The 18,977-nt window shown below is 41.0% G+C and overlaps 1 protein-coding gene across 4 annotated transcripts in view; it reads left to right on the top strand.

The window, feature by feature from the left end:
• The window catches only part of LOC114641320 (NACHT, LRR and PYD domains-containing protein 3-like), an 88,619-nt gene that overhangs the window by 6,447 nt on the left and 63,195 nt on the right, over positions 1-18,977 (top strand). For all 4 annotated transcript variants that reach the window (XM_051924978.1, XM_051924981.1, XM_051924976.1 and 1 more), the window contains exons 2-3: positions 15,888-16,068; positions 17,629-17,795. In XM_051924978.1, coding sequence (XP_051780938.1) covers positions 15,978-16,068; positions 17,629-17,795 — 258 coding nt within the window. In that variant the 5' untranslated portion in view covers positions 15,888-15,977. The remainder of the gene's footprint in view (positions 1-15,887; positions 16,069-17,628; positions 17,796-18,977) is intronic.

The raw sequence follows: 18,977 nt of genomic DNA, 5'->3' as shown, positions 1-18,977 counted from the left end.
GCTGATGGAGAGGTACGAAGCGATTTAAGGTGGGACAGATCTACGAGTTTTTTCGTAGGCTCTGGTAATTCTAGTGTTAATAAACTTATCATAAATGATTAGTAATTTTAAAATACATGTCAGATTTTTAGAGTAAGTTAAATACTAGTAATATATGTTCCAAAGAAAAAAATATGTAACTTTAAAATCTTTAAAAAAATAAAAACTTTATATAATAAGTTTAAGGCGGTCTGTGAAAAAGAGAGAGTAATTTTTGAAATTAAATAAATAAGTAAGTAATCTTAAAGCTAAGAAATCTCCTGCAAATGATGGCCTCACAGTTGGATTTTATTAAACCTTTCAAGGTGATTTGGCTGAATTTCTTCTTTTGGTTTTTAAAGAATCAATTGATAAAGCAGTCCTACCAACTGCAATGACTCAAAGTTCAGTAGTTGTAATCCCAAAACCAAATAAAGACCCCTTTTTAACTGACCACTAGCGACTAATCACTTTGATCAATAATGAATGAAAGACCCTTACATCAATTTTTTCAGGAAAATTGAAAACAGTCTTTAACTCAGTTGTTGACATGTCGCTGTCGGGTTTTATAAAAGGAAAACATTTATGCCACAATATTTGACTGGTGTTAGATCTTACAGATTACAGTGAATTTATTGGTCAGGATGGCTTTATTTTACTTTTGGACTTTTATAAAGCTTTTGAGACAGTTGCACATTATTTTATTTCTGAAGTTCTTGATTTTTCTGGCTTAATCAATCTGATTAATTGGGCTCATGGATCGTTCTGTAAATTGAAAAATAGTTTAAGAAGTTGACAGTGATATCCCATTAGCCCAATTGTGATTTTATTAGTTACGTAAGTTGTGGCTACTATTGTTAGCCAAGTTAAGGACTGGACTTGAAAGGAATGTTGGGGTGCCAACCGGGCTACACCATTTATTTGCAAGGCAAAAAGAAACTGAAAATAACAGTAAAGGATTAACAAAAGCAAAGTTTAGCCATTCATTTCAAAGCAATAAAGTCTGCAGAGCGATAACAGGGTCAGAGCTCTGTAATACAGTTAATAACTAATCTCCTGAATGAGACACAGCATTTCGGGAGTGCCTTGCTGTTATAGATCCCAAACACGAAGGAGTGTGGTCAGTTGCCCTCAGCTGGTGTATTCTTCGAACTGCGGGTGATAATAGAGATATGAGAGTTAGTGATCACGTCCCTGGTGTCCTGGAGTGGTAGTGTTTACCTCAGATGAGCCTGGAAGATGACCCTTGGATGCACATGCATGGCACACTAGTCATTTTAAAATACATGCTTCAGGGTATTCAAATAAATATGGATAAATAAATTAAACGTTCACAGCTGAATACACATCACGTTTTAAAAAGAATCAGACAGAAGATGGGAAGACAATTCACTCTTTATAGGTGCTTTCTTCTGTATCTGGTCTCTCTTTAAATATTAATAAGTCTGAACTGATGGCTCTTGGAAAAAAGGATACATTGTTCATTTTCAGTATTCCTGTTAAGCTGGTAATTCATTATCTTGGTATTAAGATTTCCAAAGATTCAAATATTATAAATGATCTAAATTTTCTCCAATTATACAATCATTTGTGAAGTGACATTTTTGGTTGTTAAGAGACCTCTCTTTAAATGACTGAATACTTCTATCAAAATCTGAGGGTTTATTTATGTTTTGGATATACTGTACCAACCTCACTTATCACAAGAATTGACTCCAGACGTTTTACTTTCATTTGGATAAATAAACCCTATTGTCTTAATAAAAGATACAGAATTATTTGTTGTCCACTGGCAGAAGGGGGCTCAAATGATATAGACTTTAAAATTGTTAATTTTAAATAAAAATGATTCAGTTATTTTAATAATAAGCATAATATATAGCATATAATTCCTAATATAGCATTTCAAAAACTCGGTAGTAGAGAATTTTTACTTAAGTGTAATTTTGATGGTGGAAAATGGATAGTTTCCATAAGCAGGTCCTCTGTACATTCTCACTTATGTAGAAGCATATTTTTTCCACTCATAGAGTTTCTGTTTGGAACAATGGATATATCAGAATTAGAATCTGCATTATTGTGACATTTTGAGACTTACCAGGAAAGTTTATTGACTTTATTTACTCCTGCTCTTGAGGATTAACACACACACACACACACATATACATTCACACATGCACAGAGCAATCCTATCCAGACAAAGTCTCAAGTGGGCCAATTGCCAGTCACTCCACAAAATTCCACATGGGATTCTCATTATAGCAATTCACTACCAGCGGCTGTAACAAACATACAAGTGTTGTTCCCACACATATAAAAGCACAACTCTTTTGATTTTATGCCACTTACTAATCAAACACTGTGTTACTTATACTGCAGTTGTAATTACTGAGGAGCAACCTCATTAGCCTTGATAATCCCTGTGACTAGAACGATAGATAGATAGATAGATAGATAGATAGATAGATAGATAGATAGATAGATAGATAGATAGATAGATAGATAGATAGATAGATAGATAGATAGATAGATAGATAGATAGATAGATAGATAGATAGATAGATAGATAGATAGATAGATAGATAGATAGATGTGAAAGGCACTATATAATAGATAGATAGTGTGAGGGATGGCTGGCAGTTTATCCCAGCCAGCACCCCCAGGCCGCTAGAGGGAGTCCTCCCTGCAACATGGAGGTGCCCTGAATTCCCGCAGGGCATTATGGACAATGGAGTTCGGCTGCACAGACCTGCTGGATACCATGGGGGCTGCCAGGGGACTCTGCAGGGAGGCACGAGTGTTTCTGTTATAGCCCGGAAGTACTACCTCGTCATGGGACGGAAGAAATGAAGTACTTCCGGGCTGAAGAAAAAGAAGAATTTTCACCTGACCCGGAAGTGCTATGGAATCACATGGACTGAAGGACAGAAGCACTTCCGGGTCGGCGACTATATAAATGACTGTGGGAAACCCAGCAGATGGAGCCGGAGTTGGGAGGAAGTGCGACAGAGCTGCTGGGTGGAGAGGAGGATTGTTTATTGATTATTGTTTGGATTATTGTTTATTATTGAGTATTGTGGAGGTGGAGGTGCTTTGTGCACATTATTATAATTATTAAAAATAGTACAGGGACTTTTTACCTGGTGTCTGGACGTGTTGTCTGAGGGTTTCACGGGGCAACAGCGACCCCTGCTGTCACAATAGATAGATAGATAGATAGATAGATAGATAGATAGATAGATAGATAGATAGATAGATAGATAGATAGATAGATAGATAGATAGATAGATAGATAGATAGATAGATAGATATTGATGGTAAAAAAACTCACATCACGTAGTTTAGCAAAATGTTCGAAACAGGAAGATACATGCACTGTAAACATTACCAAGGTGATGACAGCTAATCTAAATCCATCCATTAAAGAGGCTGTCGAGGTTTAGGTCTAAGTGGGAGACAGAATATCCAGCAGAATTTCCGAGCGTCAGTTTGTGGTGATGAATACACTTGCCACCAAGTGAGGAAGGGTTTCTGACATGAAACAACACAGTTTAGGTGATTCTCATGTCTGAGCAGATGACACAGAGTTGAATGGCTCGAAATTCCTCATACTTCATTCACATTTACGCAAAGCAGACATGGTGGGTTGTTTAATTGTTTTTTATCCACTGTTGCCTACATTTTATAACCTAGACAGCCTGTATAATACTGGACCTAACAAAAGAAGGCAATACTCAGTGCAAATTGAAGGTTAAGAAAGCTAGATTTATTTTATAATTCATGAATTCATTAAATTGTCATTTGATGACAATATGTAATTAAAAACATATGAATTAGCAATCCTGTCATGCTATCCTGTATAATCCATAACCATGGTACATATTTAAATGTTTTCTTTTTTTTCCCTAGTTTATGTCATCATCTTTTCTCATCTGACATGGGGTAGTAATGAATTTTACAATATTCTGTAATGCATTATATTTTATAATAAAGTAACTATTTAACACTCGTATCTAGTTACTTTTTTGCAAGTAATGAGTAATGTAACTAAGTTAATATTTAAAGTAATGTTTCCCAACACTTGTCTCTTGTGAACATCTGTTTTCTGTATCTGGGATATCATCCGTTTAACAAACAGTGGAAAATAGAAGCTAGTCTGCTTAAGCAACTGGCAGAATAAATAGTTAGAAAATCAATACTATCTTATTTTTTTTCTTCTCTTTTCTTCTTATCTGCTGTGGCGGATGGCAGGGCCCTTACCCGGCTGGGATGCCCCAACCATAGAAGGACTGGGGGAAGGAGCAATTCTGGAGCATTACCTCCCCCAGGGCACTAGAGGGCAGCTCCCCCGGAGTGCAGTGGTACCAGGAGTTTGGAGCATGGAAGCTCAAACCTGTAGGGGCCTTTGTCCACCGCTAGGGGGCAATTGGAGATCAGTTGAGCCCCTTTGTTGAAGGTCTCCCACCACACTCGGAATTGCTGTTGGAAGTATGTCAATGAGCACCTGGAACTCTTCCGGGTGCCTTATAAAAAGAGTCAGTAGCCGCTGTTCTGGTTGCCAGAGTTGGATGGGAGAAGACAACGCTTGCCAGGAAGAGTAGGGTGAAAGAAAGAGAGAAGAAAAGGTTTTGTGCTGGACTGTGCCTTGTGCTTGTAACTGTGCTGTAGCACTGGGAAACAGGTGAAGGTGTTAAAATCTCTCTGTGTGCTTGCACTTGTGTCTAGCGTCTGTCTGTGTCGGGCTGGGGTGGCAGGTGTGCCCCCTGGTGGTCCACACTGCATATCATTTTAAAGGCAGAATTATTGACATAACCAATCAAATTGCCAACTAATTTGTATTGTGATGTGGCTCAAAATAAAATAAATGCATACTTAATTTAAAAAAAATAACTTTCAGCTGTTGACTGTTTGTAATAAGAAGGTTACTTGTGCCAATTTAATTTGTGAAATGTATTTTACAAAGCCATGCAATTCAGCTCAGAGAGAGAAGGCCAGAGTTAGACAAATGACAGCTGGAAGTCATGTTAGGTTGGTAGAGGGTGTATGTGAAGGGTACACAAGCAGGTATAATAAACTTAAAACTGAATTTGAACTTGAAGAAGCTTAGTACTACAGTGTGTCCAGTCTCTAGAGCAGCGTTTCTCAACCTGTAAGTACAGTGGAACCTCGGTTTGCGAGCTTAATTCGTTCTGTAAACGTGCTCGTAGTCCAAAGCACTCGTATATCAAAGTGAATTTCCCCATAAGAAATAATGGAAACTCAGATGATTTGTTCCACAACCCAAAACTATTCATATAAAAATGATTAATACAAAATATAAAGTAAAAATACATAAAACAAATTAACTTGCACTTTACCTTTGAAAAGAATCTTGGCTGGTGTGAGTGAGTTTCTAAACTCTTGTGGGATTGCACCCAACGGGATGACATGTGGAAGAGCGTCCCAAAGCAATCGCAGTCTCTCAGCGCTGTAGCAGTTCTCTGTAAAAGCGAATCCGAAAAGATCGCGGACATGCTATAAGCGCCTGCCATCAATGGGTGATACAAGGAACATTATAAATGTGCAGGGCCCTGCCTGACTGCTGTGTCTGTGTAAAAATAACCGCGCTGTTGCTGTTTCAAGCTGAATAAAGCTTGTGTTGCTAAAGTACTGAGACTCAGCTTTGTGTTTTAGGGTGCAAGACGGGGACTTGCACGTCACAGCACAAACGCGCGCGCGAGCACACACACACACACACACACACGCGAGCGCGCGCACGCACACAGTCACAATGCTAATGCTGTAGTAAACACTATACGCTCGTACGGATGTTGACTATATGAGTGAGGCACGCAGACTCAGATGGAGAATAGGAGACGATTGCCTACAATCCCGCAGTGAGAGAGAGAGAAGAACCATCAGCTCAGTTGTGATCACATGACGCTCAGCAGACAAACTACTCGTACTGCAAGACCTCGCTCGTTTATCAAGTGAAAATTTATTAAAAATTTTTGCTCGTCTTGCAAAACACTCGTAAACCAAGTTACTCACAAACCGAGGTTCCACTGTATTTGTGACCCGAGTTTTCAGTTTTCAGTTTTAATCGCGCCTCCCTAATGTTTTTTTGAAAGGAGCCCACTAATACCAATTTGTTCTTTTTTAATTAATGTTATATCATAGATGCATATTTTATTATGGGCGGCACGGTGGCGCAGTGGGTAGCGCTGCTGCCTCGCAGTTGGGAGACCTGGGAACCTGGGTTCGCTTCCTGGGTCCTCCCTGCGTGGAGTTTGCATGTTCTCCCCGTGTCTGCGTGGGTTTCCTCCGGGCGCTCCGGTTTCCTCCCACAGTCCAAAGACATGCAGGTTAGGTGGATTGGCGATTCTAAATTGGCCCTAGTGTGTGCTTGGTGTGTGGGTGTGTTTGTGTGTGTCCTGCGGTGGGTTGGCACCCTGCCCAGGATTGGTTCCTGCCTTGTGCCCTGTGTTGGCTGGGATTGGCTCCAGCAGACCCCCGTGACCCTGTGTTCGGATTCAGCGGGTTGGAAAATGGATGGATGGATGGATATTTTATTATACCTACTTAACTTTTATTGACATTTATTTAAGTCTATATTTATTTTTCTAGTATCAGAATGTAGTTTAAGTTAATTTGTTTTGGTTTCAATAGATGTATTTATCTTCACACCCCCCTTTTTGATTACTTCGCGCCCCCCTAGGGGGGCCCGCCCCACAGATTGAGAACCACTTGTCTAGAGGAAAACCAGCAGCTTGTTGATGTAGTACTCTATTTATCCAATATGTTTTGTAATTTTAAGCGTCACTTGTTATATTTATGTGAGAGATGTGGGTATCAGTCCCTTCAAAAGACATCAGTGTCTGCTTTTGGGGATAAAGAGATTTGATATGAGTAGTTCACTCTGTCACCACTGCAGAACCAAAGAAACGTAACAAAACACGACTGCAATTGAATATGTATATCTGAGAAAAGCAGAGGAGGATATTAAAGTGGCACTCATCAGAGTCCAAATGAGGCAGACAAGAGAACATTCTGTCTTTCTTGCACTTCAGTCTCTAGCCCATCCCTCAGCACCCCTGCTTTTAAAGTGCTTGGAATGTAGAAGAGCAATTAGTGAGCTGCTTTACTTGAGCCAACACACATGCTGACACTTCACAGCTGCATGTTTTGTTAGCTCTTGATCTTGAATGTGTTGTTATGGGGGCAGCAGCGGGTCTGGTGATGAGGTCTGTACAGTAGGGGACTTAAGCAACTGTCAGACAGAAAACACTCTATTGTATATAAAGTGCCATGTGATGAAACTCACTGCTTTATCAAACAGTAACTGGTTCTAAAAGAATTGTGTAATGACAATACAAGGCAGCTTCTTAATAATGAACATCAGTTTTACAAAGGAGGCCTGGGCTGAATCACAGAATGCCACCATAAAGTCTGTTTACGCTCTCAGTGACTAACTGGCAGCAGAAAATTGAATAACTTCATGTCACCAGTTCATCTCTGCATTGGACAGAAATATATAAATGATTAAGTAGAAAAGATCTGGAAAGGTTTAAAAGCTAGGCCAGGTCTCTTGCAACATTCCTCTCAGATGGCAGGATGGAGAGTTTGCAGGTGAACTTTCAGAATATTTATCTAAGCAGCTGGTTTTAGTAAAAGATGATGAATTATAAAGGAGGACAGATGAAACTGGCCATTAGATCTTCAGGAAGGACTTAATCTTCTACTCACTCCAACTTGCCCCACTCGCTGAGGTGTCTGCTCTCACTTTTATACTGGACTGGTTATGTTCTCCATGTCTGAGCAGGTTTTGTGTTACCTTTGAGGCTAGCTAGGTTAGTCATTTGTTTTTCTATCCATTAGCTTAGCTGTACATGAGGTGGACATTGAAAGGATGCACGCCTAATAGCAGCCATGAATTCATGACTTACTTTGAAATTTGTTATCAGAACAACATAAGATTACAAAGTAAAAACTTATGAGAATCTGACTCCTTCACCAGAAACAATGGCTGATACAGTTTTTCAAGGCCTTACTAGAAACTACCATAAGACATTCAGTTATATGAGACACACACATGAACTGATTCATTGTCCTTGCAAAGTATAAAGAAACACTCAGGAAGAGAACTAGTTATTCACACTTCAAACAACATCCTTTATAAACATTGTGTACTATAATAGAGAAGCCACCATTTGGCTTAAAGGAGTAATTTCCTAATATTATCTTAATAAAATATCAATAAAGCATGTTATCTGCTTTAATATTTTTGGCCTACCCCTATAAGTAGTAAATACATAAATCAAACTAGCAAACAGATTGTGCCTGACTTGTTTTACATGGTTTCCCTCTAAGTGTCAGACTCCACAACTTGACAGAACTTCTAATTCGAGTGCTTGTTGAATTTAACAACTGCAGTTGCTGAATCTCTTTATCTTTAAGTATTTCAAATTATATGAGTAAGAATCATAGTGGGGCACTAATTACAGAGGCCCATCAAGATTTTTCAATATACAGTAATCCCTCACTACTTCGCGGTTCACTTTTCGCGGATTCACAACTTCGCGGGTTTTTAAATACAAGTGATTGCCCGCCTATTGCGGAAGTTATGTTCTAGACCCATCAGCAACAGGAGAAAATCCGCGATATAGAAAGACCATATAAATAAACATTTTTATAGTTTAAGCCTTAAAATACCCATCCCACATGCTTTAAACACATGTAAACTTATAAAACACACTTTATTAACCCTTTAACCGCCAACTCCCTAACTATTCCCCATGCCAGGAGAAATCTGAACAATTTTCGTTTTTTTACTTTACATTTATTCAAGCAGTATTTACCTGCTGAAATACCTGCTGAAATGTTTCAAATAAATGGTCAATCAAAGGACGTAGCTTGAACAAGCGGTCACGGTTTGGATCTTTCTTATCTGGCTCAGATAACGGGCAGCAGTCCAGTTGAGATGCTGGGGATACACCCACTCATCGCCATCATCCGATGCGTCGTCATTCACAGTATCATGCAGCGCACGTTGCTGATCATCATTGTCGCTAAAATCTTCTTCAGAACTGCTACAATCATGATCAGAATTATTGTCCAAAATCGCCTGCAAAACCTCACTTGAAGTCAGTTTACGTTTCGCCATATTCACAGCTTTCACTTTTGAATCACGTCACGTGAGTGGCCAATACAACCGCAGAGTTGTCGAAATACAATGTAGTAATAATACCCACGCCAAACTGCCAGTTATACTACGCGCCAGGCATTCACATAACCATAGGCAAATGTGCTGGATAATTCCTGCAGTAAGGCGTCAGCAATAACGCTACGATGCCGGATATATCCGGCAGAGGGCGGTTAAGGGGTTAACACATATGATATGTGGATGTTGGGCTAAGGATATGAGTAACATCTCATTATTATAAAACATTTTAACTTCACGCAAGACAAGACAGTGAGACAGGAAAATAGGTACTGTACAGGCTTTTAAATTATTGACACGCAGAGCGACAAGCAGCACAAAGCCAGCACAAAGTCCACTTCTCCTTAGCGTTCATTCAGCTCCCCACCCCCTTGACAATGCGAAGTGGCAGGAGCGTACTGCGCCTCCGGGGAGGGGGGTTTGAGCGAACGTGAGTTCAGCCCTCACACACCCCCACTCCTCCTCCTCCTTCCGAACGTGCAGAGCGACAAGCAGGCATTTTGGCAGAAGCAGCACAAAGTCCATTTCTGCTCAGCGTGAGTTCAGCTGCCACCCTTCACAAAGCGAGTGCAGACACATCGACGTCTGATCGCTGCGTGCAGTGTGCAGTGTTGGTCTGCGGTGTTTAAGAATGTAGAAAGTGTTTAAGAGCATAGGAAGTGTTTATAAGAGTGTGGGAAAGGTTAACAAGAGAGTGAGAAAGGTTTATAAGAGTGTGGGAAGGGTTTATAAAGCCTTAAAATATGTATAAATAATAAAAAAAATATAGGTCACTACTTCGCTGATTTTCACCTATCGCGGGGGGCTCTGGAACGTAACCCCCGCGATAGGTGAGGGATGACTGTACTTCTAAATTTATTAATAGACCAGAAAAGTACTTGGACTGTTTCAGGCAGCCATTCTAATAGGTGCACACTGATTTAAGTCTATATCTTGGCCCAGATGTTTTATTTTTCCACTTTATCACGATACAGCAAAAAACAAGGTCCTCTACCCCATTTTTCATCTTCATCTTTTCTTCTAGTCACCATTGTCCCTCACTGATTGTAAGCATTGATTCCTTTGTACTCCTAGCTGAGTGCTCTTTGGCAGCTGATAGATACACCACAACAACTCACAGTTCACTGAAAATAAAACTAAAACTAGCCTGATATTCTCACACCACGTTGTAGATTGCAATGACTGAACCACAACTGACAGTGTGAGCTGCGACTGTCTATAATTTATGATTTTCTTACCATTTTGTAAATATAGGCTAAAATCAAAAAAATTAATAAAAAGATGTGTAGTTTGATGATGGCTTTAGCTGACTTTTAATGTGATGTGTGATAATGGCACATAAAAACACAAAGCGGTAATGAGCTCCCTCTAGTCAATGCTGTCTTTCCTCTACTGTTAATTTTAACATCAATAACTCATGTTTCAATATATAAGTGACAACTTATAAAACAAAACATACACATAAATTATAATGATATGAATTACTTAAACATTATGAAAAAAAGTAATTTAACTCATTTTGTGAAGAATCCAATTCTTAGTTATTGATAAAAGTAAATTCATAGTAATAGATGGTAGTGAGAAGTCAAGCAAAATGACACCTTTTATTGGCAAACTAAAAAGATTACAATATACAAGCTTTCGAGGCAACTCAGGCCCCTTCTTCAGGCCTGATGTTAACACGGTACAACACTCTAGTACTACAGTAATAGATGTTTAAATTCAATTATTAACTCAAGTGATCTAGCAACATTTACAACTAGAATTACCAGAGCCTACGAGAAGACTCATAAATCCGGCCCACCTTAAATCCATTTGCACTTCTCCGTCAGCGTCTTTTGTCCTGTAAATGTGCCGATTAAGAGGAGCAGCAAGTAGCTGGCTATTCCATCCCCCATCGTCGCAGAACGTTCAATAAGTTTTCCCAGCTCATGCCTTGTTTGCTTATCTGGGAGTGAGTGAACTGCTGGAGTTTTAGAGTGGAAATAATAGCTCGTTATTTGGAACACATGCATTTCATGTGTGTTCCGTTTCTACAGTAATCTGTGTAAACACATTGTTAAAACAGAAACTTTTTCATATTTTAGTAATAAATGTTACCAAATGTAGACATAAACTATAGAATGTGTGAAGCCTGAAATCCAAAGATCAAATAAACACTTTCACAAAAGGCTCAAGGATGATAGAACAGCCTACGTGGTGTAACGGTAAGATTTGCTAACTTGTAATCAAGAGTGTCCGGTTTGATCCTGACTGTCTCCTGTATTTGCTATTTTCAGTAGCGTTAGTATTATACAGTACACACATTTGGTTTGCGTCTGTAACAGACCGTGTACATTTATAGTACTGTACTCATAAAAGTTACCTTTTTTTTTCACTTTTATTGTCTCAGTCACAATCACCATACATACATCGCTCTAGGGATCTGACGCTGCTAGTTTTTATTTGAAACTGGGAATAACTGTGGATGTGAGTGGTGTTTTGAGGCAATGGAACTGGACATTCTCTTTCTTTTTTTCTCCGTGCTGCGTCGACATTGTGCACCAGAAGGCGTGAGCTTATTCAGTACAGCAGGATCAACGCATATGTACTGTGCAAGGCATGAACAGCGCCAGCGTATATTCAAACCCGATCTGACACTGTTCGTTTTCAAATAATATTGCATTTGTGCAATGATGTTTTCTGATTAATTTTATACACAATGTCCCATATATTTGTCTCTATCTTTTTTTATCCGTGCTGCTAGAACCATGCATGCCTTGCATAGTACATGTGCGTTGATCCTGCACAGATCCCTGATCCTAACCATATAGAACCCCAATGGGATGAACTGGAACTTCAGTTGTGAGCCAAGTACCTGATCTCATAATTTCTCTTTTGGCTGAATAGGCACAAATTCCCCCATACACACTCTGAAATCTTGTGGATAGAAGAGTGGAGGCTGTTATTGCCACAAAGAAGATGCCAACTCTATATTAATGCCCATGGTTTTCCAATGGGATGTCTAAAAAGCTGAAACTGTTGTGATAGTCACGCGTCCACAATCTTTTTCCTATATAATGCAAGTGGGACACTTTACAGAGTTACTTCTGAACGTATTGTTTACAAAAAATCCACAACAACACCAAAAAGTTCAAAAAGTTATTTAGAACTTGATTAAAATTTGCCAAAAAATGAATTCAGACAAGCTTGATGATTGTTATACTTCAGTCATTTTAACAATGCTATTTCATTTTGTCTTGAAGACAAGAATGAAAAAGCTGATAAAGTTTAATGGGTTAGAGCATCAGAGGCATCAGAGAACAAAATCCCTCAAGTCACAACCTTGGTAGATGTTCCAGATTTTGTTGAAGCGAGGAAATTATATTTGTTCTGTAATCTTTAAGAACTAATGTGTTGCAATGGGGATGTGGTTCTGTTTTTGGTGGTAATCTTGCAAATTTTAAATGATCAGATTTAGATTGAAAGACATGTCTGATGGCCAGCTATGATAGAAGATGTTACAGATTAAGTTCAAGCTTGTGAAATATCTAGTAGAACACCACTGGCTTATTACAGCCTACTCCCCATTAATCCTTTTGACCAGATAATGAGAAATTTTATTTCTGATCTACTGTTCTCGGAAGGTTTTACTGCTGGTCAAGTGATTGTTGAATACTGATTTTTGCTTATTATATGTTTTTAAAGAAATCACCCATTGGCACAGGCTTTTGTAAAAGTATTTATTCATTAAGATTTTTTTAGAGTTAATTGAGTTTCTGAAGGTAGTAATTTCAGATCATAGTCCACAGTTTGTTTTCCAATTCTGGAAATGTTCTGGTAAGACACTGGGAATTCAGATAAATCTTACTTTGGGGTATTCACCTAAAAGCAATGCTCAAAAGTTGCATTATATAAGTGAAAATCTAAAAGTACCTTTACCTCCTGCTGAACTGTTGCTGGTCCAAGCTGTGGATATCGTCTAAAAGATAAAACTTTGGTTAGGACCTTTGTTTTGTAGTTTGGTTTTGACCTTTGTTACATTTTTTGATTACTGATTTTTATGGTGTCACAATAATTATAGGATATGTGGTTACTGTAACACTGAACTGCACCTACCACAACTTACAGGTCCAGTGATAATCCTGAGTGTCACATTCTTATTTTTATTCAACACCATTTTCAACTGATCACCACCTGGTGGTGAGTCGGCTTCGATGGTGGGGGAGGATGCCGGTCAGGCCTGGTAGGCCCAAACATGTTGTGAGGGTCTGCTGGGAACGTCTGGAAGAGCCCCCTGTCAGAAGTAGCTTCAACTCCCACCTCCAGCAGAACTTCGACCGAGGGAGATGGGGGACATTGAGTCCGAATGGGCCATGTTCCATGCCTCTATTGTTGAGGCAGCTGACCGGAGCTGTGGCCATAAGGTGGTCGGTGCCTGTCGTGGCGGCAATCCCTGAACCCGTTGGTGGACACCAACGGTGAGGGATGCCGTCAAGCTGAAGAAGAAGTCCTACAGGACCCTTTTGTCCTGTGGGACTCTGGAGGCAGCTGATGGGTACCGGCAGGCCAAGCGGAATGCGGCTTTCGTGGTTGCTGAGGCAAAAACTCGGGCATGGGAGGAGTTTGGGGAGGCCATAGAGAATGACTTTCGGACGGCTTCGAGGAGATTCTGGTCCACTGTCCGGCGTCTCAGGAGGGGGAAGCAGTGCAGTGTCAACACTGTATATGGTGGTGATGGTGCGCTGCTGACCTCGACTCGGGACATTGTGGGTCGGTGGGGGGAGTACTTCAAAGACCTCCTCAATCCCACTATCATGCCTTCCAATAAGGAAGCAGAGCCTGGGGACTCCCATCTCTGGGACTGAGGTCACCGAGGTGGTCAAAAAACTCCTTGGTGGCAGGGCCCTGGGGGTGGATGAGATACGCCCAGAGTTCCTCAAGGCTCTGGATATTGTAGGACTGTCTTGGTTGACACGCCTCTGGATTGGCAGACCGGGGTGGTGGTCCCCCTCTTTAAGAAAGGGGACCGGAGGTTGTGTTCCAACTACAGAGGGATCACACTCCTCAGCCTCCCTGGAAAAATCTGTTGGATAGTCGAGCCTCGGATTCAGGAAGAACAGTGTGGTTTTCGTCCTGGTCGCGGAACAGTGGACCAGCTCTACACCCTTAGCAGGGTCCTGGAGGGTGCATGGGAGTTTGCCCAACCAATCTACATGTGTTTTGTGGACTTGGAAAAGGCATTCGACCGTGTCCCTCGGGGAATCCTGTGGGGGGTACTCCGAGAGTATGGGGTACCGGACCCCATGATAAAAGCTGTTCGGTCCCTGTACGATTGGTGCCAGAGCTTGGTCCGCATTGCCGGTAGCAAGTCGAACCCGTTTCCAGTGAGAGTTGGACTCCGCCAGGGCTGCCCTTTGTCACCGATTCTGTTCATAACTTTTATGGACAGAATTTCTAGGCGCAGCCAGGGCGTTGAGGGGGTCCGGTTTGGTGGACTCAGGATTGGGTCACTGCTTTTTGCAAATGATGTTGTCCTGTTTGCTTCATCAGGCCGTGATCTTCAGCTCTCTCTGGATCGGTTCACAGCCAAGTGTGAAGTGGCGGGGATGGGAATCAGCACCTCCAAATCCGAGACCATGGTCCTCAGCCGGAAAAGGGTGGAGTGCCCTCTCAGGGTTGGTAGCGAGATCCTGTCCCAAGTGGAGGAGTTCAAGTATCTCGGGGTCTTATTCACGAGTGAGGGAAGAATGGAGCGTGAGATCGACAGGCGGATCGGTGCGGCATCCGCAGTGATGCGGGCTCTAAAAAGGTCTGTCGTGGTGAAAAAGGAGCTGAGCCGCAAGGCAAAGCTCTCAATTTACCAGTCGATCTACGCTCCTACCCTCACCCTTGGTCATGAGCTATGGGTAGTGACCGAAAGAACGAGATCACGAATACAAGCGTCTGAAATGAGTTTCCTCCGCAGGGTGTCTGGGCTTTCCCTTAGAGATAGGGTGAGAAGCTCAGTCATCCGGGAGGGGCTCAGAGTAGAGCCGCTGCTCCTCCGCATCGAGAGGAGTCAGATGAGATGGCTCGGGCATCTGATCAGGATGCCTCCTGGACTCCTCCCTAGTGAGGTGTTCCGGGCACGTCCAACCGGGAGGAGGCCCCGGGGAAGACCCAGGACACGCTGGAGGGACTATGTCTCTCGGCTGGCCTGGGAATGCCTTGGGATTCTCCCGGAAGAGCTAGAAGAAGTGGCCGGGGAGAGGGAAGTCTGGGCATCTCTGCTCAAGCTGCTGCCCCCGCGACCCGACCTCAGATAAGCGGAAGAGGATGGATGGATGGATGGATGGATGGATGGATGGATGGATGGATGGATGGATGGATGGATGGATGGATGGACCATTTTTAAAGTCAGATCTCCCAACAGCTATGCTTAAACATTTCCCAAGTTCCTGAATCATTTCTTTTTGGCCAACAGCATGTTCACCCCGATGTAGATTTTATTCCTGTGACTACTGCTATGTGTTTATAAGTTTATATGTTGAATATTTATAATGAGACCATCTCATCTGAGGCTTTTATGTATAAATACATAGATAATTGAGTCCAGTTGTGAGATCATCTTAGCCACTGCCTACCAACTGAGCTCCTTTAATTTTTTTAAACTGCTAATCTTAGTGTAACATCTTTCTTATGTCCACAGTTTTTGACCATCTAGAAGTCAGATGAGCTTCTGTGAAGATGACACTGGGTTCCACTTTGATCAAATATTCAATCGTCTTGACATCTTCAAATGGCTTTCTACAGCTCTAAGTCCAAAGAGAAGTCTGGACAGGCTTACTCTAAGATAGGAAGAAATAAAGAAGAAGTTGCTAGTCTATCTGGTAAGAACAAATCAGTCACATCATTTAGTCAATAAGAAAGGGTCTACCACAGAGAGGATTAATAAAAACGTAATCACTTTAATTATACTTCGCTGTGTTGTGAATTGCCTGAATCACCCATTAAATTCTGAGGACACCTTGCCACAATATCTCTGAAAAGGATGGATGTTAAATGATTAAATCCATCAATCCAGGGATGTGGCAATTTCAGCTAGCATTGGGCAAGAGGCAGAAACAATCCCTGGACGGGGCATCAACTCATCTCAAGGCGAACACAAGCACACACACACACTAGCCGCATCATTTGAGCATCACTACATCCCCAAACCTGCATATCTTTGGAAGGAAGCCGGAGCACATTGTGGAAACCCAGCAGGAAAACATGCAAACTCCATTCAGGGAACACCATATAAATTTAATGTGTTCTGTGTAGCAATTACTGCTTGCCGCTGCTGTCAATGCAAGAGGAAGCTCCAGAAGCACGTAGCGATTAACAAGTGGGTCAGTTTTTAGATGACATTTACTACGGTCTACTTCAATGATAAAATAAACTACGAGATTTAAGCTGAAATTTCCACTTTAATCACAAAATACACCTTTTCACTGTGTTCCTAACTTTTTTTTCTCTGTGGCTCAAATACGCTGCCGCACATTACGATGCTGTTGTGAAGGTGCAAAAAAAAAAAACAATAAACAAATTTAACAAACAAACAAGACGGCACAGAAGATGGTATGTGAGACCTTTAAAATGTATTGTGTCATTATGATGGGGAACTTGCGAAGCTTGAATATAAAAACATCACGAATGCATTTTGTATGTAGCCATTTTGCTTCACCACATTAAGCCTTCATCAAACATCGAAGCACTCACATCAATCTGGTAGGATCTTCTTCTGTCACAGGCAGATAGTAAACAGAAACTCTGATGTCACATTCTACCTTTTATCACACTGTTCCCCACGACTTTTTGCTGGTACTGCAACTCGGGCATCCATCCCGAGGTATTAATTATTAGGATACATAACTGAAGTGTTTAAAGTTATGAAGGGAGTTAGTACAGTTCGACAAGAACACAGGGACACAGTTAAAAACTTGTTAAGGGTAAATGTCACACAAACTACCATGGATACATGGGATGAACCATAGATACATGGAATAAATTACCAAGTAGTGTGGTGAAGAGTAGGACTTTAGGGACTTTCAAAACTTCCATCCATCCATTTTCCAACCCGCTGAATCCGAACACAGGGTCACGGGGGTCTGCTGGAGCCAATCCCAGCCACCACAGGGCACAAGGCAGGAACCAATCCCGGGCAGGGTGCCAGCCCACCACAGTATTTAAGTATATTAGACTCACAAATCACAGTTTTGCATAACCTTTTTCAACTCGTTTTCATCCACATCATGAATTGAATAAATTAATGGAAGGAAACCAGATTCAGTCCAGCAGCAGTCAAAGTCACTGTTGGCTGTAGGTGGCCATGTCAGAATGATCTGTTACTCATGTGTCTCCAGATTTCCATCATTAATCCTTTGCCATCTTTTCTTCTCTTCCTGTAGATTTGACACAGACGTTTTCTGAAGTTGTTAATACATTTTCTTATGATGACCTCCTCAGAGTTACTGATTACTACAAAACATACCTGGCCTACGTGATTGAATATGACATCAGGAGTGTCCTGCAGAACCTGGTCACCAAGAATATCCTCACTAATGATGAGGCCAAGGTAGGAGAGGGGAAGGAGCAGCAGACATGAGGAAGAGAGCAGAGAGTGTGCTCAGGTTGAATTTCAAGTCCTGGAGGAAACAGGTTGACCGTCAGTAACAGAACTGTGTGTTAACAAAAGTTCCTTGTGTTAGACATAATGCTCGTCTACCTTGGGGTCTCATAAATAAAATATAATATATATAATATAAAATCTACACATGTTATAAAACAGAAAAATGTGTATGGGTAAAGAAAATCAGATTTATATTCACATTACTGTGCAATTTACTGTTTACAACCCAATCACCTTGTAAATGTGCACGCATGAATGTGCCTCAAATGCACCTGGAATACCACTCTGAAACATACATATAATGAACATGTTAATCAACCTCATACATATCATACAGGCATGATGCTGCAGACGTTCATTGGCTGGTAGAGCAGCTTCCCACATGACATGATGAGATCTTGTCACCTGCATTCAAAAATATCTGGCTGTGCTCCTCAAGTGAGAGTGCAAGATTATGCGTGGCATTATAGTGCCTCTCCTCTGCATTCTGGAGGTGTGAGAAATGAGTAAGGCCCCAGCATCTAGTGGGTAGTCACTATTACTTGGCACATGTAATGACATGATTGCTGTTACAATGAATAGTTTAGACAATATGAAATTTTGTCTTGGCATCACAAATGAGTTGTGCATTAATGCATGCGCAAGGTCACAGTTAACAAAAACAGCTTCATTCTTTTTAGGTGCCCTGATTGTAATATGAGTGGAATTAAAGTGCTTTGATTACATTAGGAGGAATGGGCATGACCTGAAATTTTCTTTTCATGTTGTCAAAAACATGTTATGCTTAACTTATGTACACCCACACCATACAAAAATTGGTGGTTAATGGCTTCCAGGACAGCAGGTATGATGGAGTGAAGGTTGGCCAAGATATTCTTCACCTGTTATCCAGTTTCCTGAGAAGTGAAAACAGGCAGCTGATATAAACTGTTCTTCAGTGCAAATATGCAGCGTTGGTCCTCTTAAAGTAGAGTACAATACAGTCTGCACATTATATTCAACACTTTTGAGGTATAATATGTTTGTCACCTCAACACACATTATAATAAAAGCTTGGTGATATAAATTATTATACACAAGTCATCATGTAGCTGTTTTGAATGCATTTCCTGACTTGATCAAGGGTTT

Source organism: Erpetoichthys calabaricus, chromosome 1, assembly GCF_900747795.2.
Source record: "Erpetoichthys calabaricus chromosome 1, fErpCal1.3, whole genome shotgun sequence".
In the NCBI taxonomy this organism is placed as follows: Eukaryota; Metazoa; Chordata; class Cladistia; order Polypteriformes; family Polypteridae; genus Erpetoichthys; species Erpetoichthys calabaricus.
The sequence above is the reverse complement of the archived record's forward strand: the minus strand, read 5'-3'. Positions and strand labels throughout refer to the sequence as shown.